General features: G+C 36.5%; 1 protein-coding gene across 1 annotated transcript in view; it reads right to left on the reverse strand.

The window, feature by feature from the left end:
* The window catches only part of OTOG (otogelin), a 105,575-nt gene that overhangs the window by 25,786 nt on the left and 54,641 nt on the right, over window positions 1–25,148 (reverse strand). The window contains exons 28-38 of the mRNA XM_042785098.1: window positions 24,878–24,997; window positions 23,898–24,014; window positions 22,276–22,432; window positions 21,200–21,226; window positions 18,306–18,473; window positions 15,897–16,175; window positions 7,260–7,377; window positions 6,486–6,565; window positions 2,253–6,085; window positions 1,847–2,015; window positions 747–883 (exon numbers count right to left, since the gene is read on the reverse strand). Of these exons, the coding sequence (XP_042641032.1) occupies window positions 747–883; window positions 1,847–2,015; window positions 2,253–6,085; window positions 6,486–6,565; window positions 7,260–7,377; window positions 15,897–16,175; window positions 18,306–18,473; window positions 21,200–21,226; window positions 22,276–22,432; window positions 23,898–24,014; window positions 24,878–24,997 (5,205 nt within the window). The remainder of the gene's footprint in view (window positions 1–746; window positions 884–1,846; window positions 2,016–2,252; window positions 6,086–6,485; window positions 6,566–7,259; window positions 7,378–15,896; window positions 16,176–18,305; window positions 18,474–21,199; window positions 21,227–22,275; window positions 22,433–23,897; window positions 24,015–24,877; window positions 24,998–25,148) is intronic.

The following is a 25,148-nucleotide window of genomic DNA, read 5'->3' on the forward strand; positions in this document are numbered from 1 at the left end:
GCTATTTGAACACCAAAAAAAATGAACTACATATCTGAAGGTGGGCAAGAATGAGATTGGGAATGATCAATCTGTATGGTATATGAACAGTACAGAAGCAATGGATCAGAAGATCAGAAATACATCTATACTTCCCGAGCTACAAGGTACTGAACAAAACAGAAAAACAAATCTGAAAGTCACAGACTAGATCTCCTTTTTCATATCGAGCATATGGAGCTTCTGGAATTAACTTCCATAAGGTACTACTTGGTATCAAACTTTGTGATGGACATTGATACAGACATCAAAATTACTCAGCTTTCATAGAAGAGACTGGAGTTTAAAGAGTTTTGTAAAAGCTTGTAAAAAATTAACTCTTCATGACATAAAGCAAATACACTACCCATTAGGCAGGATACCCATTAGGGTTTCTCTCTTGCCTTTCTGAAACAACAAGTATTTGCCCCTGTCAGAAACATGGAATGCACAAGGTGGTCTAATTTAGTCTGACAATCCTACAGTCTTTTACGGCTCTGAAGATTGGTGTTTCCAGTGCAAACTTCTCGGAAGGAACTATCAGTATACAGTCAGATGATAAAGTGCTATACAGTTCATAAGTGTTGTAAAGTGAAAGTACAATTTGTAGATATTGCACAGAAGTGAATAATTAAACACAACTATGTGGTATTACTATGCCCTTCCTTTTAAGATACATCTTATTAGCAGTACTGAACACCATTTGTTAGCTGATAAATGTTAGTTACCATTCTACAGTCAAGGACATGAATGGTTATAGTTTCATCTTGAGTTTGACTAACAACGTAGGATGCTTCTTTGAATAAAGCCAAATGATTTCCATCGTAGGTTACAATGCTCAGATCAGAGAAAATTGTGCAACGACCTAAGAAAAAAAAAGAAATTAAATGTTTCTTCTAACTTCAGAATTTCTGTAAATATTACAAAATATGAAGATAATAAATTTTATAAGATTAACTGGCTTACTAAAATTTCATATATGAACACTCATATTTTCAACTATATCTGGTCCTCTTGAATCTCTGTAACTGGACAGCAGAATCAAATCCTGCTTTTTTCAGTTGGACAATTTTTAGGCCTCTGCAATCAGGTATTTTCTTACAGTTCTTGTGAGCAAAGATTTGTAATTTTTACAAACCACAAACTGGCAAAAAAAATGAGTGTCAGTGGATCATGCTGGATCCTTAGTTCCCTTCTAATCTTGTTCCTAAGGGGGAAGACCATGTGGAAAGTTTCCTTCTTCCCAGGCTTATTGCTAAAGCTTTTGTGTTTCCAAGGGCTTGGAGTTCTACTAGCTATTTCAAGCTCTAGAGCAGAAGCAGAAATTTGCATTGCTTATTTCTGCATCCTTTCTTTGCTATTATGGACTAAACTGAATTTTCTTTAAGGTTTGGATTCTTTCTATCCTATTATCGATAATTGATGGGAGTGACTGTGGTAAAGCTATGCTCCCAAAGTCCCCAAAAGGTTAACAGTGCTAGTTAACAGAGTCTAGGGAATTTTCTCATCCCGAAGAAGAAATAAGATAAACCAAAAAATCCACCGACTATACTAACTAGGTGTCCTCTGATTAGACAGAAAAGATGGGTCTAAATCAGACACAGACATGTCCACTGAAGATATCTAAAGCTGGACAAGAGAAATAGCCTACATTAGAGGAGCATTTTATTTCCCTGGATGTAGAACCAGAATTATAAATTACAATATGTACAATATGTATCTTCTATTTCTATGCCATGGTGTGGAAGTGTAAGTTCTTAGCCTTTTTAGATATATATTAATTAGTTATGTAAATTAACTTCAAAAGTACTGCACAATTAAAACTTACATGCACATTCCCACTTTGGGCAGCATTTGTCACCATTCATTTGAGTAGCAAATCCTAAAACTCCACAGCTGGGTTGAGTTGCATTGTATGGGCAGTTCTGCGACTTATTAACTTGGATCAGTTGTCCATCTAAGCAGATGTGTTTTATGCACTCATTCTCTGTGATTGGCTAAGGCATATTTAATAAAAGACATAGGTTACCATTCTTACCAACCTAATATCACAATATTGCAGAGTATTTGCTCAAAAAGAGGGCTCACATTCTTCAGGTACAGAAAATAACAGGGCTCCCTGTTTCATACAGATAATTAAAATCCCAAAGTATGATTCACAATTTTTTTTATCAGCATGTAAAAGCAACCAGACATATTCAAAACCAAGCAGATAAATATTTACAGTTACTCACTGTACAAGCTTGAAGAGCTGCCGTTTCTCTAGGCAGCATAAAAGCTGATGCTGTGGCTCCTGACACGGCTTCAGCTGTTGCCAGTCTATCAGAAAATGTAGCCAAGCCATGAAGTGGTTTAGTAGATAAATGGGCAAATGAGGAAACTGCTGGAACCGTTGTGTCATTTGGATGCTCAGATATCATTAGCAGTGAACTCATAGGTGTTTGTACCTCAGATGATATTTCAAGTTTTGAAGTTTGAGTAGTACTGGCTGATGACGCAGCTATAGAAAAAGGTTTTGGTTCAGAGGATGAATGTGTAGTGGACACTACTGACACACTTATATTAGAAGCAACTACAGTTGTGTTGGTGAAATGTGGAGAGTAAAATGTCTGAGGTATTTCTGGGGTAACAGCAGCACCTTCAATATGGACAGCTTGGACTTCTGTTGTTAATTCTGGTTCTTCAGATTTTACCGTATCAAGGGACATGGCTCCTTTTGCTTCTGATGTAACAGGAAGATAGGTGGGCTTCACAGAACTTCTGATGGATTCTGTTACTGCTTCTGCTTTGTCTGAAGTTGCTGATACAATACTGACATTTTGCCCAGGACTGCTTATCACTGAAGAGGCTGAAGCTGCAGCTGATGAACGGGCCATAGCTGACAATGTTGTACTTGCTGGAAATGGGGAACTGTAGGCGGTGGTTGAAAGTGTGACTTGCTTAGGCAGCACCCCAGTTTTCTCTGTACCACTTTTGCCTGTTGATGTGGATGGCCCAATCCCCATCACAATGGGAATTTCTGTTGTTTTTGGTAACAAAAGTGATGAAGAGGTTGACTTAGATTCTGGTGAAGTTGTAGTTGTTTCAAGTGTTTGACTTGAATCAAGTGACTCAGTAAATGAGGCCTGTCTTGTGAATTTTAGACCAGTGCCTGCTTTTTCCGTGGAAAAGGAAGGAAATGCTTCTTTTTTAACTGTTGCTAAAGAGGAGGAAGCTGTAAGCACTTCTGGTGAGGAAGGGAGAATTCTGGTGCTAAAAATCAAGTCAGCTGTTGTTCTAGTTGGGACTGTAGACTGCAAAACGGAGGAAATTCTTGATACATATGGGTGTGTGACTGAATCAGTTAAATGCAACACTTTTTCAGTTGGCAAAATACCTTGTGTAGGACCTACTGAGGTAGGTAATATACTTGAATGTATGCCTTCAGGTAGTGAAGTGATTAAGGGAAATGAAGAAGTCCGTTCTACTGTAGCTTCAGTTGTGCTAAAGACAGGTTGTGGCTGACCAGTGGATTTTGTTAGAGTTTCTGCAGGATACTGGTAAATTGGGATACTGCTTTGGCTTGTCAATGAAGGCCCAGAAGTCTGATGACCAAGTTCCATAGCCTTCTGAGTAGAAAAACTTGGTATAGCCATGGTCTTTGTGGTCTGTACTGAAAGTTCACCTCCTGAAGATGTCTGCCAAGAAAAAGGGCCTAGTGAAGATGGAGGAAAGGATGGCTGAGCTGTAACTGCTGTAAGTTTTACTGTATCTGTTATACTTTGGACTGTAGATTTCAATGCTGTAGAAACTATTTTAGTTTCTACTGGGTATTTTGGCATGGTTGTTACTTCTTGTATCATTTGTGTTAAAGGAGGTGAAATCAGTTTATCTGATAGATACGTAGAGGTTGAGAAAGCGTAGGAAGACTTTGTTACTGGAAGTACAACAGAAGGGGACAGAGTTGATTTTTCTTTGGCTGTCATTACTTTTTTGGTTGTTATGAGCTGACTACTCAATTCAGGAGATGGGGAGAATGTGGCATAAGTGATATTTAAAATGGCTTTTCCTGGTGATCTGTCGTGTGATACTGTTGTTATTGGACTTGGTTGTTCTGTTAGTGTGGATAAAGTATAGAAAGGCAGGACTGGAGAGGTCTTTTCCGTTAGTAACGTAGATTTTGCTACAGTTGTTCCTGGATATAAAGAGATTGTTTCATGGGATGTATGCACAGGACTGAGAGCTGTCAGTGATGCTTCTTTTCCGTACGAGGGTAGCGAGGAAAGAGAAATGTTTAAAGAGATTAGAGAACTTGAGGGTGAAGAAGAGAAAGCAGATGGCTTACTAGTAGAGATGCTAGTAATTCTTTCCACTTGTGATTTATCAGGCTGTGTCGTCAACAATGTGGTTTCAGTTGCACTAAGGAGAGCAAGAGGAGATTCAGTGAAGGATGTTCTTTGAGCTGACTCCCTTTCTGTAGCTATGAAAGGAACTGTGGTGGCTTTTGATGAGATAGAGGTTTTCAAGGCTGATGTGGTAACATTACCTGAATATCCTGAAGTGCTTATCTTCACTGTACTTGAAACCAGAGTGGACTTGTATTCGGTAGATGTTTTTCCAGAAAATATAGTTGACTTTGCTGGTAATTCAAAGGGGGATGTTATTTTGGATGTTACCTCAGCAGACAAAGGTGTCACTCTAGTAGTCTCAGTCACAACAGGATATTTACTGTATAATGTTGTCAGGAACTTTGTTGTGTTTACAACTATGTATGAGGGATATCCTGTAGTTGAAACAGTTTTAAATGTTTTTTTTAATTCACCTGAAGCTGGAGAAGCAGGAGTAGGAGCAGACACTGAAGGTCTTTTTATAGAAAGAGTGACGGATTTTTCAGTTGTAGAACGAGGATGTAGTGAATACGGAGGGAAAGAGGAACCTGACGTATGCTCCACACGAGATGTTTTGGGGGTTTCCTTTTTATGAGTTGTAAATGATAACAAAGTTGTTTCTGATGATCTCTCTTGAGTTTGCAGAGTTGTCGTCTTTGGACCTGGAGTTGTAGTGAAAGTTGCCTCTGCAGTACCAGTCAGGTGTTGAACCATTTCAACAGGAGGTTCTGTAATTGCCTTTCCTAATGAAATGGGTGGTGTGGATGTTGGTGAAAATGTCTTCACGCTCTGTTTGGTGAAAACAATTGCTGATTCTGTTGTTGCTGAAGATACTGGTTTTGGCAAAGTAGTGCTCATAGAAGAAAATGATGTCAATGTAACATTAGCTACTGTGGTAAAAGACTGTCCTACACTTATTTTTGTCCCTTCTGAGGTTCCTGTTAGGTTTACTGGTGGTGTGTATGAAGGCATGCCCAGAGGTGGTGATGTGGAAAACTGGGGCAGATAGACAGTAGTTTTTTCTGTTATTGACTCAAATGAACTGGATGTAAATGCTGTAAGTCCTTCTGGTTTTACTTGTGCTTCTTTTGTTGGAACTGTTCTTGTGGCTATTTCTGGTATTTCCATTACTTCAGTTTTGACTGGAAATTCTGTTGTTCTAAGTATAAGTGGTGTCCCAGTAAACATAAAAGTAGAAATTGGTTTGCTTTCTGATTCTGTGCTTGTAGTCACTGCATGTGTAGCAGTTGCTGTTTGAGGTTCTGTAGCCTTCAATAATTTAGTGGAATCACTACTAAGCGGTTGTACCTTTGTGGAAGTTTCTGAACTGACAGTAGATGGAAACAATGGAGAAATGTCCACAGGAGAAGACAAGCTTACATTAGATTGTGTTGTCCCAAACATGGCTGTAGTGCTACTCCCAGATGTAATTTCTGTTGACTGTGAAGAAATATTTGATGATAAAGTTATGGTTGGAAGTGTTGTACTAGATGTAACAGCTGAAAATTCAGTTTTCCCTGTAGTTGCAGTGAGTTGCAATTTTGAAGCAAGTGTTGTTTCCATGACCTTTGCTTCAGGTACAGGAAATAAAGTTACAACTTCACTGATCACTGCCAGACTTGTACTTGATGGTATGTGTGAAACTGCTGGCGTTCGAATGCTGGGTGGCAAAGGTGGACTATCATCTGCAGGTTCAATGCCTGAAATTAGACACAAGTAAACAGTAGTCTGAAATTTATAAATAATTATAGCCATGACGGTAGCAGAGCTAGAAGGAAATTATGTTGACTCACATAACTCTGATCTTTTCAATTGCCTCTAGACTTCTGAAATTCATAGACAGACAAATTAAAAAAAAAAAATTGCTGCACATCTGATGTTACTGAAATGTTTTATGAAGAAAGAACAGCTTTCTTAGTTTAAAATTTGTGTCAGATTTTTGAGGAGTGAAATTATAATGAAAACACGTTCAGTGAGCTCAAGATTCATGTAACTAAGGTCATAGTTACACAAATTTGAGCACTGCTATTTGAAAATTTGACTGAAGACCTAAGAAATTGCTAAGTATCATATGTATTATATATAATTTTGCAAACTTACAGTCTTCAAAATACACGCATCTTTGAGTGATTTCATCCAGCAACATATTGAGAGGGCAGGCAGGGATGCATCCTTCCACTCTAAAAGAAAAACATTAAGTATTAACTAGTTGAACAGTATCTTCTGGATTGAGCATTTAATGTTTGGAAAACACGATTTATTTATAAAGTATTTTTAAGTAGACAGTTTTGTCCTATCTAAATCTCGATACTTCAGTATACTCCTTCAAATTACCACAGCTTCCATTCCTACTCAGATCTAAGCTAAAGCATTAACTTTGCGACGCCCTTTGAAATGAATGGTCACAGGTTCAATAGTGAATGCTAATGCTTAAGAAATGCCAAACATTTTTGCACATCAAAATCCAAACGCCACTTTTACCAGACTTAGCAGAAATTCCATTTTGAAGGAAAAAGAAAGGAAGGACAGATATGGCTGTTGCAATACCATAATGAAAAAGTAGGGACACAACTATTTGAAACAAATTTGTAATCATGTCTCTTCATTAATACTCTACAATACCCCCCCAGCTTAAATGTTAAAAATATCCTAGTCATTCCAAAGTCTGACCATACTTAACTAACAACTGAAATGCCACTTTCATGTAGCTGCCACAGCAGGTTTTATTCCATTTCTTTTCTCCTTCACTTGCCTCCTTATTCAAGAACAAAGTCCTGCTATACTAAGCCTACATGTGGTCCCTCATATTCTTACGATGCTGCATAAGTATATTACCCAAACTACATACTTTAAAAAAAATATACAGATACTTACTTCGGTACTGCCTGACAGGTTTTTCCCAAAGGGTCCCTGCATGTCTTGAAACAAGGGCTTGTACAGGCATCATAATGCCATTCACATGCAGAACGGGATAGAAATTTAAATCTGACATCTGAAAAACAACCAAGATCTGTTATTCTCATCTATTTCTAGAAACACACAGATACATATCACTAAGAGGCATGCTTTAATTTCACTGCAGCTCTAAATCTCTTACTGTTTCTACCTGTGTTCCATACTAATAAAATTGTCAATATTTTTTGACCTGCTAAAGTCTTTAAAACATAGACAAACAGTTTATGTTTATGCAGACTATATTAAAGAGTGCTGGCTTTGCAGCCTGTTTTACTCTTTGTAGTATAAAAAATGACACTGAATTAGCCATATTTACTGCATATTACAGTCACTTGAAAATAAAGTCAGGCAAATTAGACCCTTTGCTTTTAACAACTTTATCAGCAAAGAAACTGTATGTTTAGTTATTCAAACAAAATGCAAAATTAAATTATGTTGATTCAGTACAATTACTGCTATTAGAATAAAAAGCACCAGTTGGATACACTCATACTCTTTATAACATAATATATCATAACTGTTGTTGTCTTCATGTGTAAAATAGCACAAAGGTGTACATTATTTGTATGATACAACTGTATTTTAAAAGCCAAACCAAACACCATTCCAAATAAAATAAGCAGAAATTATGTCAGTTTAGGCTCTTTAAAGCAATACTTATTAACAGCTGATCTTCTCAAAGCAGTACAAGGTAGCGACTCAAAGAGAAATTAATTCAAACCTCAAACATTTTGAATCTGAAATTCTAACTTCTACAATGAACAAAGCAACTCAGATGAGATGAGACATGTACTCTTGCAAAATTTATCTCTAAACATATACTTCACCAAATAAAATAGTCCCAATAACGAAACACTATGGCAAATTAAAAAAAAAAAAAAAACAAAACCAACCACCAAACAATAAGAAAAGAACCCCAAACCCAAACTGCCTTCAGAGTGTCTATGCAGGCAGTGTTTATTGAAAGAGTTCAAATTCACATAATTGAAGCCCAAAGTATAAATTCAGATAGAGGAAGAATTAAACTTCAAAGTGAGAATAAACAGAAATAAGGATCAGCTATACTTCCAGTGCTTGTTAAATCATACAGGAACTTTACAAAATTAAAGCAAAGAAGAAACAGACTAAAATCTGAGAGAAACAAATTTGTGGCAATTATCATATGGGTGACATGCACTTGCATGTTCAAATGCAGCATCATGTTTCCTTTTTCACTACAACCCTGCCTCATCTGCATGCAGAATGGATTCCCGCACAATGCTAGATTAGCCCAGTGGCTCTTCCAATGCCTGCATGACTTAGGCAATATACCTGGATTTCAGTATCTGAACTATGACAGCCCACCCCAGCTCCTTCCTGTAGCCATCAGGGCTGAGCAGTGACACTTCCCTTACATTTACACCTACACAAGACCACCATCATGACATATGGGTCCCCTCTAGACTGGTAAACCTGATCTTAGAGCTATGTTGTTCAGAGCCTAAGAAGAGCTGCTGCTCTTAAACAATGTTTACATTAATGACTAGAAAGAAAATGCTTACTACTTAGAAAAATTTTCCATTTTTGGTCTTTTGAAGTCTTCTTGCTTTTAAGTTTTGCTGCTCTTTGCTTGGCCGAGATACAAAGAAAGTAGCTCTTTTACATTTTCTGGGAGACATTTGATTTCTCCATGAAGATCCTAAGAAATTGTTCTTCCTGCCATTTAGGGACATCAGCACTTAGAGGCTATTATCTCTCTGCCATTATTAACCATGGTTGTCTTATTTTTTTTTAATACAAATAAGTCTCTTAAATCAAAGGTATAAATGAAACTCATGACAAAAGAGTGTGTATGTCGCCATCTAGTGTTACCGTTTTTACATGCCATTCTATCCAAGGACAACACCACTGCTTTTCCAAATTTGATTCTTATGACAGTCACAAATGCATTTATAAAGTTACATTCTCACAAAAAGCTAAATACACATCACTGAATTCCTCTGTGACCCATTCTAGTGAAACCAACTTAAGTTGCTTAAATTTCATGGAGGAAGGGAATTATTACCATATATTTTGCTGACTGGGGTTTTATATGCCCTGACAGGTCAGAGTGGTAAGGTTTAAGTACAAAAGAAGATGATACAGAACAAAAAGGCAGAACATATCAGAGACCTCTTGGCACAGGCAATAACTAACAGTAGTAACCACCAGCAATAACAGTATATCCAAATGGAATCTAGGAAATCTCATTCATCAGACTACCCTAGATTAAGTATAGAGACAGATCCGTAACTTCTAACTCTTGCTACAAACCTCATCATTAATCACAGAAGAAGTCTCAAACACAATAAAGGTGTAAACTTTGCAGAACACATACTGTAATCCAATGAGGAACATTAGTTTCTCAGTTTAGCAGAAGAGTGATCGTGAATTAACACTTCCAAATGCCGAGATTAATGTACCATCTCCCACTCTCCAAACATAGACTTTTATTAAATAATTGCCACGTTTACCTCAAGCTTTCACAGAGCTTGCTGGTGTTGGTAGGAAATAGGGAGAATTTATACATAAAGGCATAGCATTTGTTGAGTGGTTCATAAACACCGCTTTCAGTCAAGAACAAACAAGTCATGCTTGTCTGCAAATTGTGTCTCTGCTTCTGCAGAAAGAAGTATGGACAACAGATGAATCCATGAACCTGCTTATAATATATGTTTTCAAAGAAGAGATGTAGAACCAACAGACATTTAATTTTTCAGTCAAGGGATTTTAGAGAATTGAGTGTACCAGGCCAAGCTGTATTAGGTTTTTTTAGTGTGTAAATTATATAAAAGAACAGACTAAATCACCACAGTAAGAGCTGAACATATTGCATGAACTGGATTCCAGTATCTCAAAAGTTTTCAGTATGTCTCAGTAAACCCATCAGACATAGTGAAATCTGTGCTTTATTATGAATTATGAGAAAATGCCTTTCCAGCATTAGGAGAATGTCAGTTCAGTCATTCATCATACTTAAAGTTTTCATTATTGGCAGTATCACTTCTAGAATGCCTAAGCAGCCCAAGGACCTAGCTGATTGACTGTGCAAGCCACTATTAAAAAAACAAACAAACAAAAAAAAACAAAACCCAACAACAACAAAAAATAAACCACAAAAAAACAAAAACCCACTAACAAGATGCCATTTCTGCTTACAATGTTTAGAGTAAATAGAGATTAGGCAGAAAATGAAGGGGAGGAGAAAGAGGCACAGAGCTGTGATCTGAACTAACATGAATTCAAGACTAAGCCAAGAGATCAATGAAGTATCTCTACACTTGGCTAAAATAATAGATTGTTTTGCCTCTTTTTAGTACATCATATTAACTATGACCCAAGTACCCACAATCATTAGGGTATAAGGAAAAGCTTTAAAGCCATTCAAGCACCCCCCTCCCTAAACTGAAGGAAATATTCCCTTCACTCTCTGTATTGATTTTAAACATTGACTTCTACGTCAGACTAACCTGAGCTTTACTGTTGCTACAATACTGCTGTTCTCATGACAGAAACTACCACAGCTCAGAAACTGTGGATTTCACCAGTGTAATGGCATGAATGCTTTATGCTAGCCAGGATGCTAATCAGCCACCTCCACCACATGCTTCCCATTTTTTTAATACTTAAATTCACCCCCCAGCAACCAGTAATACGAGATTACTGTACTCTGTGCAACAGTACGGTTCACTCACAACAAAAGAATGATACACAGTTTATAGACAATGAATCAAGCTTCTTATATCAGGCATGTGCTCCTCAAAAGGATTTGTCATGGCATTTGAAAATAACCATGTGTCTCCTGGTGAAGTCTACCATCATTTGTCTTCTGTTCGGTGACACAGCAAATCCTTCACAAAATGGTAAATTACACCCTGGATGACAGTTGCTCCAGCTGACATGCCAACTGAGCCCACAGCTCTTTCACCTACCAGGAACTGAGCATATCGACATGTTACAGTACTGCAGAAAACTTGTGTATCAATGCAGGTATACACGTTGCCAAAGACAATATATTAAAAGATATTCCCCAACTGCATTGTATTCTCACTTGCTTGGACATCAGAGAAGCATTTTGTTCTCTGTACCTTATTTTCATTCTTCATGGCTTTCAAAAATAATTCTGTGGTAATGAGAACAGCTGCTACATTAAATGAAGAATTTTAAATTTTTATCACCAACAGACTGTGGTGTTCTATTGAGACACAAAAACCTTACTTAGTACCTTGGTCATTTTTTTGTGTGTTGACAAGTCCATCCTGACTTTTTTTAATATGCTTTTACCTCATAAGAACAAAATTTGCCATTGTTACAATCTGCACATTATGAATAATTTCATGCTATGCTCAAAAAATGGCTACTTACCTTTAAGAAAAACCCTAAAATTTGTAATGTTCTAATATTAATAAAAGGTTGTATTTAAAATAAAGGTTTTAAAAATAAGGGGGAAAAAAAAAGTATTTGGATTTTCATTCTCACCTGACACTTTTTGCCTGTTTTGCTACATTTCCTAAGGATTTCAAAAAAACTAGTAGAAACAAAATTTGCTTTAGATTTAGTTCTATTTATAATGGCAGCAATACTCTGTTTAGTAACGTAGATTGCCTATCTCCTCAGTTACAAGTTTAGAAACATGAAATCCTATCTACCCATTTAACACACACAAACTACGAACAAAGTCTGTCCCTGACTTCTAAGTTTCTGCAAGGAGAAATGTAAGCAAATATCACTGGAAACATTGAACTTTGTGCCCAGCCAAAACATCACTGAAAGCAAAGTATAATTATCTACCTCTCAAATACTTTTGTTTTAGTTTACTATTACCATGTTAGAAAAATATAATCTTGTTAATGTAGCTATTTAATCTCTTCCTATTTATTCAGTCAAAAATGGGATGTCAAATATTTGATTTGGTATAAATAGGAAAGATGTTATAATTCTACAGTAACCTCAGTCTGATTCCAAGAGCTATTGAGCAGATGTGTTCAGTAACATACCCAGGATTTGCAGGTACAGCAGCAGTTGGTCAGCATTATCCAGTTCCAGTCCTCATGTCATGATCTTTTGGACTGACACTTAAGAGCAACTAATTATAAGTAAAATAGAACATTCTAGAAAATTAATTCTACTGATGGAAACGGATAAGAGTAAGCTGAAGTAAAAATAATCAACTATATCACTAAAGACTCAAGATGCTTTTGTAAAAAAATGTTTTTCATTAAAATTATTTTCATTTTCAGTTTTGTATTGTATTTTTGAATGTGTTTCAGTTAATTAAGATATAAACAATAAAAGCAACCAAAAATGCCCTGTATCAAACCTAAACATTGATAGACACCTCTGTGCAGTGTTTATATACATAGTGCATCTTGAGATTTTAATTTTAGCTGAAAATTCTCTCTGAGACAGGCCCTATATTTACAGCAAGTTAGCTGTTAAAGCACAGAACTAACATTATTAAGAACTTTACTGCAGAATTCATATAGGACAAGTCACATTTTTATAATATACATGAAATTAACTTATAGTGATCTTAAAATGATAAAGCACATTATGATAATTCTATGAAACATAAAAGGTAACTAGCTTTAGCATGTTATTTTAAAAAAGGGTAAGGAAACTGCAGCTATATTCATAAAAGATCATCAGTTCCCTACATCCACTAATTTCCCAACAATTTCAAATTTGAAGTGATCACTCTTACATGACACCTCTGTGTTTGTCCATCTGGTAAGACTAAGTGTAGTCTTTCTTTTGGCTGAATGCCTACTAATCCATTGCCAGTAAAAATCCCTGTATAGAATGCAAAATGTGTTTTCTTGTAAGTATACTCTAGATACTCAAATTCAGTTATCAGCTCAAAGCCTCAAATGTTTGTGGGGACAGGACAGCAGACAAATCTAAGTACAATGAAGATAATCCAACTTAAAAGCTGAAATGACTTCTCATGGAAAATACTTTGCAGTGTTAGTCCATCATATCTGCACAACTTATAGTCAAAGCATTTCAATATGACAATATTTATTGCTATGAAACTGGAAAAAGTGACTCGTCATCTGACTTTCAACAAACATGTATCTATTGCTGTGATGATCGGGTCGTTTAAAATTCTTCCTTTTGAATGTGCATCACAGAGCACGAAGAAGTCTCATGAGGACCTTTCTGGCCAAGAGGATTTACTGGGCCTATTATTCTGCTCCCAATATTTATCCTCTGATTCCACAGGAATAGCTGTTCCCGGTTCAAGAGTTTCTGATCTAATATGCAAAGCATTTACAATAGTCAGCAGGAAACTCAATATGCTTTTGCCTGTGCACTCTGGAGCTGGTGTAACTTTTCCATTAACTTAAACAAATGCTGCTGTATTTTTAGACCATGTAATTACCCTACATCAGCAGGCTGGCCCTTGTGAAAGTACACTGGAGAAAGATTCGAGCCCTGTGTTTCTTGCTTATAAAACTCTGAAACCCAAGTCCTCGGATGTGGTGATTAATGAAATGCCTCTTGATCATTTGATCTGATCCCACTTGCTGAGGTAAATTGTTTTAGTTTTCCATTGGCATAGATAGGATTTTTTGGTATAATGACTGGAGAGTAAAAAGACTTCACACTTGAAAAGACATACCACTCTGTGTTAATGGACGACCACTGAGAATTGGAGCGTGTTTTAACCTTCTTCATTCCTCCCTCAAAGACTAAGCAGATATTTTTTTTATATCCAAAAAAACTTTCTTGCTTGAAATGCTGTACGAACATCCTGGTAATAGCATTAGCTCTGTAATTCTGCTGTTCAAAAACCTCAACAGTTCTGTGATTACAACCATTTGTCAAGAGGCAACAGGCATTTGGCAATGACAAAATCTGTCATTTTTTCTGAAGTTGGAGTGTGCCAGTCAACAGCTGCATTAGGCTGTCAGCATAATGCACCACAAAACATCAGCAGATTCACAATGCCACCATTAACACTTTAATTCAATGTTTTAATAACAAGAAGCTCCATGAGGCATACAGTTGGCCTCTTCTGTCATAGAAGTCAGTGCCTGCTTCAGATTTGTCTGTACCGAGATTCAAAATGGTCACCGTAAAACATGGTCAGGCCATGTTTCATTTGTTACAATATTTCATGTTCTTTCTTTCTTGTAAAACAAATTTTGGTTTCAGAGAATGAAAAACTGGTTTTGAAAAATGGGATTGCCAGGAATACCTATTAAAATACTGCTATCCCAGTAAATGAATTACTAATGCATTTTAAATTACAGTGCAATAAAAAGCTTTAGAACATAAAAATAAACACTTGCAGTGATTTGAGAACTTTATACACCAGACAAAGGCCAGTGGTTTCAGCAAGTAGTAGTTGTCACTGAAGTTCATAAATAAGAGTCATATCAATGTGTTTGATGTATCCAATATATCAAGACAAGCAGACACTAAAGCAAATGGTAGTTTCATGAATTATCTGCTTTGTTTTATTTTATAGGCCAATATAACTCTTGAATCTTGTTCTTGACCTGTAAGGCCATCTTCATTTCAGCGCATGGTTCCCAAGTATTTTAGAATATGTGAAAACAGTTATTATTTCTTTTCCTTACTAATCTAAAGAAGACCTTGATTGATTAGTGATTTTTTTAATGTGTGGTTTTTGTCATCAGTTCTCGTAGGAGCAACTTCCTGATCCAGCTCCTACGAAGGAGGATATCCTAAGAGTATCTCCTACATTTCTGACCCTTATGTTTCAGTGGAATGGGACTAATATTACAGGAATAGGAATCTCAAACAGGTATAAACACTCTCACAGCATTGTGTATGCGAGAGCTGTAGCTGTCCAAGAAACATCAAGAGAGACAGACATCTAGATCCCCAAGAAGAGGCATACATCTCCCGCTTAGATGACGCCTGAAACACTAGAGGATAACATCCCAAAAGGCAGAGCCTCTGTAAGTGGGTATATGGATAAAGGTCAAGGTGTTTTCCAGGGAAACACGAGGTTTGAGAAGTGTAATCTACAGGCAATGTCCTTTGTACTGGATGGCATGACCTCTGAGGAGGCCACAAAGCTTGCAATGAGAATGCACTTAATGGAAAACTCTCTCTTGGTGGCAATCAGAGCAAAAGGAGGAGAAAATGTCATCCACAGACCCTAGCTTTCAGAGATCCATTCAGTTCTTTTCAATTCCCTTCATGAATCTGTTATTCATCAGCATGAATTTTCTACTCCTTAGGAACTTCCTCACCACATACAATGCAAGTATCACCCAGAAACTATACACTAGGCTGTGTATTTCCAAAACCCATTGGCAAATACAGCAAAGTTGTGTGTTAGGCTATTTAATAGCTTTTGACAAGATGACAGAATTTCATCTTCGCTACGAAGCTCAGGGAAGAAGATTTTCAGCCTGTGTGCCACAGATTACCCACAGCTCCTGGTTATGTAGGGGAGAAGTAAGCCATCTCATCACCTCTGAAAATATCAGTTCCATTCAGCCTGTATTTTCACAGGGAGCAAACTGTTGTTCATAAAATACGATTTTAATTACCTACCTACAAGTTTAAAAAGGGTTGACAGTCTGAACTCCTCTGAATGATGATACTTCAAAAGCTCAACTGAAGAGGCTGAAATGTGGATGAAGTATCCTGGTTTTGCAAATGACTCAAAGGAACTGTATCCTGAAAGCCATGTATTCTTGTGAATGACAAATGTAGATCTGTTGTGAAATGATTCTCTTTTTTCCCATTTAGAAAGAACAAGAGTATTATTGGAGGCCAACTGAAGAAAATAGTTTGGTCTCTCAGCTGTTTCAAATGAAATCAAGTTGGAATCTGAAAAAAACACACAGAACTCATTTACTTGCTGATACATGCATAACAAACTAAATTCATTCTGATGTACCACTACTGATATTTGTAGCATGAGCAATGAAAACTGACTTTGGCCTTATCAATGAAAATATCCTGAATCTGGTAAGAAAATATGCTATATGTTGATTTCAGAGTGCTAGGTTCTGATAGATATTTAGTTTTCTAAATACACTACAGATTTCAACAGGAATATAAGCAGTTTAGGAAATTTGCCCCACACCAGGATAAAGGAATATAGCCCAGCAGACAAGTAGAACTTCTTACAGCCTTCGCTAAGCCATTTATTTAATAAAAATTCAAACTTAATCTAACTAGCTTTACAAGTAATGTTTGCCATTGGGAATTTATAGCTTAAGAGCTCAATCTATCATTAAAAATAAACTACAAAAATGTATTTTGCATTCAGCTTACAGCTTTATGTCTTAATTTCTAAGTGGTCAGGTCTCTAGACCTTCCCCTAAGAATGTTAACAGTAAAGTCTGTTTTCTGGCAAATGTACTGACATGATACCTTACCCTGAAAACAGTACTGCTGATTTCAAGCAAGCCTCTGTACATCTAATTGCAGAGTGGCAGGTCTTGAGCCTGCTACAGGCATCTGTTGCTCACAGAATTACTTCATTCTATTTTGCTCTGCTATTCTTTTGAAAACAGCCATTAAACTACTGTAAAATCAACTAACCCTCCAGACCTGGGTAGCATTTCTTGAAAAAAAAGAATGCATAGAAAACAAATGATCTCTGTTAAACAAAGTATCACATTCTGGTACGACACTTCTGGAAGACCAACTTGTTTTCTGAGCACAAAAACCTCAATTAATCTGAAAAATTGTAGCACTTGTGAATTTCTCTTTATTAATTGTCTGCAGCAAGTTATTTTTGATAAACAACAACAGTCAGTCAGTATGATTTATAATACCTGCCACATAGCCAATCAGTACATCAGTGCCCAAAACTTTCCACTGTCTACAATTTGTCTGAAGCTGATGAAGCACATTCATTTTTCTGAGGTAGCAAAAAACCAAGCATACAGATATATAAATGAAGACATGGATATAAGAAATATCATATTGATTGTATAAACTCTGCCACGGTCAAATGATGAAATGCTATTTGCTCAAATTGGACCATAAGGCACAAATTCTATTTGTCAGGTTAAATTCTGAGTGAGAGATTTTTATATGGGAATAGAACAACAGGACTGACCTTCCCTTTCCAAACCTAAATTGAACGCAATGTACAAGTGTCTCAAAACTATGACTAATAAAAGAAATCTGGCCCTGGATATTCTGTTACATGAGTCCTTGTGTCAGTTCTACAGACAGCAGTATTACTAATCAAATGCTTGTCATTTTTTCAACTGACCTATATCCCTTCTTTGATTACACAAAGACAGCCACCTTCAGGCCATCCAAAGACCTGAGCAGAAGCCTCTGGGCAGTAAAACTGTATGGAGACTCAAGTGGGCATTAAATGCTCTATGGGCATTGAAATTGTGTATGCAGACAACTCTAGCATTTAATCAATGTCACAAAGTGCTAAATATATTCTTGTAAGCTTTCTCCACCTGTCTGAAAGTGTGCAAGACTTCTTTCATCTGCTGCATAAGGAACACACTCCTTCAGTGCAAACTTAAGTTGGGACCTGAAGGAGACAAATTTGCAGTGTACACCCTTACACAGCTCAGGTTAATGCCAATGGGCATCTCTGTACAAGTGGGCAGACAATGAGTGATGGTGGCAAAGCCAGTGAATGAGGGAGTACTTTTCTTATATCTTTTCTCTCCCATTCTTTCCCATGTCCAAGTTTTGCCAGAGGAAAGGTGGAGGGCTACAACACTGGTTTGATACTTCCGAAGATTGGGGAGGGGTAGGGGGCTGTTGTTTTTCAGCTAAAAGCATCTGTTTATAGAGCTACAATCATCTAATTAAAACCAACCAAATGAAAATTTTGGCAGACAACATTAAGGTGCACAGGCAGCTGACAGGTAAAGGAAAGATCTTTTGACCCAGGTCTATTGTTAACCACAGGCTCGTATTCAAGGGCAGAATTTGCTCTGCCTTATTTAAACTTCTAGGTTACAGTGACTTTACCATGTGCTTTGGGTTTATAAAGTCCTGAAGTCAGCATAAAGCTCACTGCATGTCCAGGAACAGTATCTTCTCCTCTCATTGGGAAAACAACACCATCTACCAGTTTCACTGCCATTACAAATTCTCCATCCAAATAGCTGACCAATTTGTAAGGGCCTTTTCCCAGAACTGTTAAGAAAAAAAATCAGAATTACCTTTCATGTCAAGCGTCACAAATGCTTGAGCTTTGAATATTATGACATAGCACATAAAGAAAAGCACATCTCCACTCTGAAAACAGCTCTAAGTGCCAAGCGCTAAACTATGGCGACTACCAAAACAAAGCCAAACTCTTTTCGAAAATACTTGTGCTGAAAACTCTAAAAATACCTAGTTTCAATTTTCAAGATTCAAGATTAGCTTATCCTTTTCCTCCCTCTAATTCACTTTGGTTTCATAGTCACTTTATTAAAGTTAGCTGACTCCTCATTTATTTGATTTAGAAGTAAACAGTGTTCTACAGGCCACCCTGGCATCCCTCTAAACTGTTGATTAGTGTGGTTGAACTGATTATACATTTCTTACTATTATTTAGAACCTATTTTATTAGTGTCTAAAGTGTGAAGCATTTTGGAAGGAATAAAAATTTGCTGTCATCAAGTATCGAAGAGCTCTCTGAATAGTATAGATACAAAGGTAACCACTGTGAACTGAGAAGTGAAGAAATCAGCACCATAAGCAAACGAATTATCATATTTTACCCATAAGTAAAAAAAGCCAAAAGCATGTGAAGTTACCATTTCACAAATCTTACAATGTCATACCTTCTTGCTTAATTCCAATTTCACTGCAGAAATGTATTTTAAAGTTTATTTTAAAATGTTACTTAAAATTATTTTTGTAAGCTTCTGTTAAAACCAGGCATTTTAGACCACATGAGCAATTCACCTCACTACCATTTTACCCACAAGCCAGGACACGGTAAGCATACATCTGAAGTAGAAGTGTCCCAGAACTTGTCAGCTGATAGTTGCAGCTCATACCATTGACCCTTAAAATATGTTCCATCAGGTTAAAAGTTTGGACTGCAATTTGCACCCCACCTTCATATTCTGGTTCTCCCTAATCTTAAAATTTATTATGTTTTGAAATTCTAAGGAGGCTGTACTGCAACCAGAATTTTAGATTCTAAAGGCACAAATAGGTGGCCAGTTAGGATACAAGGCCATGCCTAGCTAAACATGTACAGTGATACCTGGTTACCCTCAGTGCAGAGAGTTGGAAAACATTTTAAAAATACTTAAAACATCTAGTGTTCTGGAAATGTTATTGTAAGTTTAAGTCTCATATCTCAAGCTCATCCAAAACTTGAAAAATCACAGCTACCAGCTGAGAATTTCCCCTTACCAAAGACAACAGGCTTCTGCTCCTGCTACTAGTAGGACTGCAACTATTTCACTCTGGATTCATGACAAAATTACATAGAGCAAACTTCTCTGTGATCTAAGACAGTTTTTTAACCTTCGCATCTCCAAAACCAAGTAATTCTGGAGAATGCTACTATATTTGAAGTAGAAAATAAAATCTTCAGCTTAGAGATGATCTTTTTTCCCCATTGGCAGCTCTGAAACATCCTATGTTGAATACTGATGAGCTGGATTAGTAAACAGTAGGAAGGCACAAAGTGAGAAGTATATGATAACCGTATTTGTTACAAGCTAGTCACATGCATAACTCTTTAATATTTCAACTAATTTCTGTAAGTAAGAATTCAGTAACAAGTAAAACTAGTAACACACTTCAAAAGTATATGTTACCCTCTAACTTCACTTCACTGCTACTGCACGTTATAGGCACTGCACTTTCGATCTGTTACAACTGCAATAAGATTATCTAGTATCAGACTTTATTTATAAAACCAACCAAAAAGGAAATGTAAAACTGCAATCACCTCTTATATTCAACTAGCCTTTATTTAAATTAATTTACAGGTTTAAATAGCGATTTAGACAAAAAACCACTGCATTAGTAATTTGACCCCACTCAAAATCTTTTTCATCAGTCAGTATATTAGAAAATGTAAATTTCTTGGATGTATCGTCTGGGCCTGGCACGTTGCACAAGTCTCTTCTAATTTAAACTCAGTCCCTCTCCAAGATCTTTCTGGGGTTGAGCTGCTGCAATATGGAGTCTAACAGAAGACCAAAATATCACAAACCATCTGCATAGACAGGCTTCTACATGAGCTTGATAAAAAGAGTTATAAAATAAATAGCAGGAGTCCTGACCATTCCTCACATCAGGCTGGCTTGCAGGGCTTGTCACGTCTAACTATGCAGACACTCACAATATAACTTTAAAATAGTCTGAATATAGATTCCAGTGTTAACACAGCAGTACAGCATCCAGTGCAGATTCAAGGTTTACTCTAGCACCTTGTACAAGTTTTGCACTGCTCTCTGAGAGCCAATCTAATGCAGCAGCAATGTTTGTCACTCAGAAACTTAAAGCTAGGTCAGACATATCTAAATGAAGAGTTATTCCCCATTTGGGCACAGAAAGTTGAAATATCTTAATAGCTAGCTCCCTCTGGAGGCTGCACAGAAGATGGTGATTGGTTTAACAGGCCCACCGGCTATCTGTTTTGAACTGCTTTATGTCTCAAGCAAGTAGTGCCACTGGTACTACTGGGTTAAATAGTCTATTAATTAGTTAACGATTTAATTGTTTAATTAAATTAAGGTTATGAAATTAAAAGCCTTTGAAAAAGCAAAATAAACCAGTAAAACAGAATCTTGGTTATTTAAATAATGTATCATTTACAACTATTTTAATTAACACAATTATTTTTATACAAAGTACTAAGACATATATAAAGAAACCAAAGACATTGTATCAGCTCCTTTAGGACTTACCTTTGTTGAAATAGTCACAATCATAAGCTAAAAAATAAAAAGAAAAGAAATGCGGTTGCAAGCATTCTGTAGATAAACAGGCTCTCTATTACCCTTTACGATTAAGGGGTAAGCCAAGTGCTTGGCCAAGTTAGACCACACACAAACATTTATTAAAAAAAATATTGCCAAATGTTTACTTTACTGCTTTAAATAAAGTACTAATTTAAACTCCACTGATTTAAATAAAATATTGCTTTCTAGCAGGAAATACTAAGCTCACATACCTACCGCTATCTTTTTGTGACCTCTAGTGGTTAAGACTAGGCTTTGCTGTCTTTCCATGCTCACATTAAAGCACACATACCATTTCTATCAAAAATTAGGAGTAACCCTCTTGCTCTATGACAAATTTCCCATGTGACTTTAAGCAAGCTGAATATTCTTTCTGTGCAACTGTGAAGTTAGAAAAAAACCTTGTTTCCTTCCATTCTTTCTATCTTGCATAAAAAATTATGACATCTTTAGGGAAATAACTGTCTCCTGTTAGGCATTTGCACTAAGTGCCATAGAAAAAGGCCTCAGATTTTTTTACAACTACTAAGCACTACTGAATATGGATACTAAGGTAACGACAAAGGCCTGCTTAACAACCTATTTGTTTTTCCTCAGAAGATCGTTATAGTTCATACTTGCTCTGGGGCAGCGGTAAGGCAGCTATGTTTCCAAGACCCTGTTAAGAACTGAAGTCCTCTTGAAGATGGAAATTGCTTGAGCTGTTCACTTTGCAACTTTGGTTTGAGGGGTGCATGCTGTATTCTAAAATAGACCTCCCATGACTTTTCCTTTCACATCATAGGAAAAGGAATTAAAAATTGAAGAGTACCATGTACAAATATGGAAAGCAGCAAATAATCCAGCTAGACCAAAACGAACAGGGAGGACAGCGAGAGTCACCCACTCACCTTCCTACCAGTGTGTGGCTTAGTGATTCAATATGTGGCCCCAGACAACTTTAACATGATTGATTTTTCAGGCCTGGGTCTCATGAATGCGGACAGCAGCAGCCACTGTCAATGCTCGTTAAGTAAACTTACGACACACTCTTGGAGACCTCCAGTCTACAGAAACTCCATGCTGGCAGCACTGATGGGCGTATGCTGATACACTTGTACAGAAACACTCACAGTCACCTCCTTGGTTACAACCACATGTATCTGTCAAGCAGTTTGAGTAAAACCAGGTGACATCAATCTGGAAATACAAATAGCACTTAGCAAAAATATTTGTATAGACACTGGCAACAATCACCTCAATGCAAAGCTAGGACTCTTTCAAAATTTAACATATAAGACTTTGAAGTATTAAAGATTTTAATTTAAATATTTTCTGAAACACAAGAAAAACAGTTTATTAGAACACATCATAAAATCCTGTACAGCACTTAGTAACACAATTAAATCAATGACCCATTGAGAACATGCACACTAAGATGTTGAGGTGAGTTTGTGTTTTGCATGGGTTTGTAATATTTAAACCATAATAAACTACAAAGAAGCTTATGAAATAAGAGAAACCCTCTCTAAGCTGATCACAAATCAATAAATCTCAGAAGTGTTAAGAAAGTTAGATATACAGAAAATGTAAGAAATAATTAAGTACATGAAGAGCTCTTTTAACGTGAGAGTGGTTCATTATCTTCACATTATTAGACAATTTCACAGGTAAATTTGTGATTTTTCACTTAAATGATTTTTATATCTTAAGTGACAAAATTTCAAAGAAAACTTCAATGCTAATTTGCTTATTGAATTTTTACACATTCTACATGGATTTAAACATGAGTAATACACATTCATGAGGAATTTAGTTGTGACCTATGTTATACAGTGGACTAAACCCACGTTACATCAACACAACTTTAACATTAGCTTCCCATTTCTTCCAAAATAATGTACAAAGCAACCCTGCAAGATTCCTGGTTGTCCTTCATATGAGATCTCCTTTCTCCCTAGGAACCATTATGACACTTACACTCTTTAAGCCATGCACACAGTCTCAATACCCGAACATCTTGAGATGTGTCATTTTCCATATAAGACCTAGCTCTGGAAATCAGTCCCCCCCTCATTCTCCAACTGAACCTGAACATGTCGACTGTCAGAACATGTTGTATGGCTCATTTATTTCCTTAGGTGATTGCCTGAGTGAGGAGATGTATACATTTTTCTCTAGGAATGAGTTCTTCACATTTGGTACTACCTAGAAGAAACTGTCCATTTATTTAAATATGCCTGTAAAATGTGTGTGCTATGTAATACATCTGAGCAAAATAAAGCAAGTGGTTATACTTATACAAATAGTGCTTGGGATGAAAAAAAAGGTAACACGAATTAGGTATAATTTTGTCTGCATTAATTACAAAGGGGACTAATAGGACTACCCATATTGTAGAATGCTAAATTGTTGCCAAAGTGGCTTATTGTCTAGGTCAGCTAAGTGCAGATAGTCCTTCTAACAGGTCTAGTTAAACATTGACATTTTAGATTCAGAATAGGTATGCGTTAAACTTTCTTCATGTTCTCTTTTGTTATAGCAGTCAAAATTATTATGTTAGGGAAGACAAGATGAATATTTAAAGTGATGAAAATTGACGAGTAAAGTTTCTGTCTAGTGATATGCCCACTTTCACATCTTTCTATACATGATCACAACTCACCACTGGATGGCAAGCTTCAAAAGCTTCACTTAACAGTATTCCACATTCCTTCTTGGCAAATGGCTCTCTAAGTGGATTCAGACTGCATGGATTTCGAATGTCAGAGCTGTCAACACACTTAACCAGAAAGCAAAATCAAGATGAGAAATTTGTTTCATAACCACTTTGTGTTTGAACTTGTAAAGCATAGTTTTATTTTTTTTTTTAAAGAAGAGATGTAAAACACAAAACAAATGCATCATTTATGAAGCTAAAGCCAGACTATGATATGGAATTAAAATGGGACGGTAATCTGCAGAAAAGGAAGAGTACATAATCTGAATAAATGTTTCATTTATCTGACATCAGCAGAAGAACACATACATACATACAAGTTTAGACAGAGCTGCCATGCAGTCCCAGTCTGCAGTCCTTACACCTGAATAATGTAGCTGTCATAAATAACAAAGTTCACTCAGATAACGTACATTAGAAGTGTCAGAAATCAGATCTTTTTACTCTAACCACTAGGAAGGAACATTTCTATGAACACCACTAGACGCATGACATGAATAAACTTCAAATTTTAAATTTGCAGCATATGGAAAGAATAATTTTTCTCTCCATTGCTATGGTTTCACAGTTAAATATTTCCCAGCTATGAAAGATCAGCTAAACTGACAATACAGTCTAAAGTGAACCCATGTTTCTTCCATTCTATGAAAAATTACTACTTCACTGTTCAAACGATGTCTTCAAAAACACCTGTAGATTTGAAATATTGTAAAATATTTTCTCTACATTATAGCACTGTGTAGAAAAAACAGTGATTGTATTCTTCTCCTTAATGAATTATGGTATCTGTAAGAACTCTTGGTATTGCCATTTGCGTTGCTGCCTGACTGATACTTCCAGGAATGAATTACTGATCTCAGTCTAGATAAATTATATGATGTAACAGCAAAAAAAGTACTAGCAAACACATTCTTTTTACTATGTACCTCTACAGCTGTCCAGCTGTTTCCAAATTCTTGCGAGTTTGTTAATTCAAAATTATCTGGAGTCCTCAATTCATTTACTGTCTTCAAATCAAAATTTCCACATAATCCAGACAATTTACCCTGTGGGGGGTGAAAAAATATACATATGTCTTGTTTTGATACATATAAAACCTAATTCCCACATGATACAAAACACTACCAGCCACAACCATTTTCAAAACTTGCTTAAGATCCTGTCTTCAGTTCCTTAATTATAAATTTGTCAGGATTT

Source organism: Tyto alba, unplaced genomic scaffold (genome assembly GCF_018691265.1).
Source record: "Tyto alba isolate M040663 unplaced genomic scaffold, T.alba_DEE_v4.0 Super-Scaffold_8, whole genome shotgun sequence".
In the NCBI taxonomy this organism is placed as follows: Eukaryota; Metazoa; Chordata; class Aves; order Strigiformes; family Tytonidae; genus Tyto; species Tyto alba.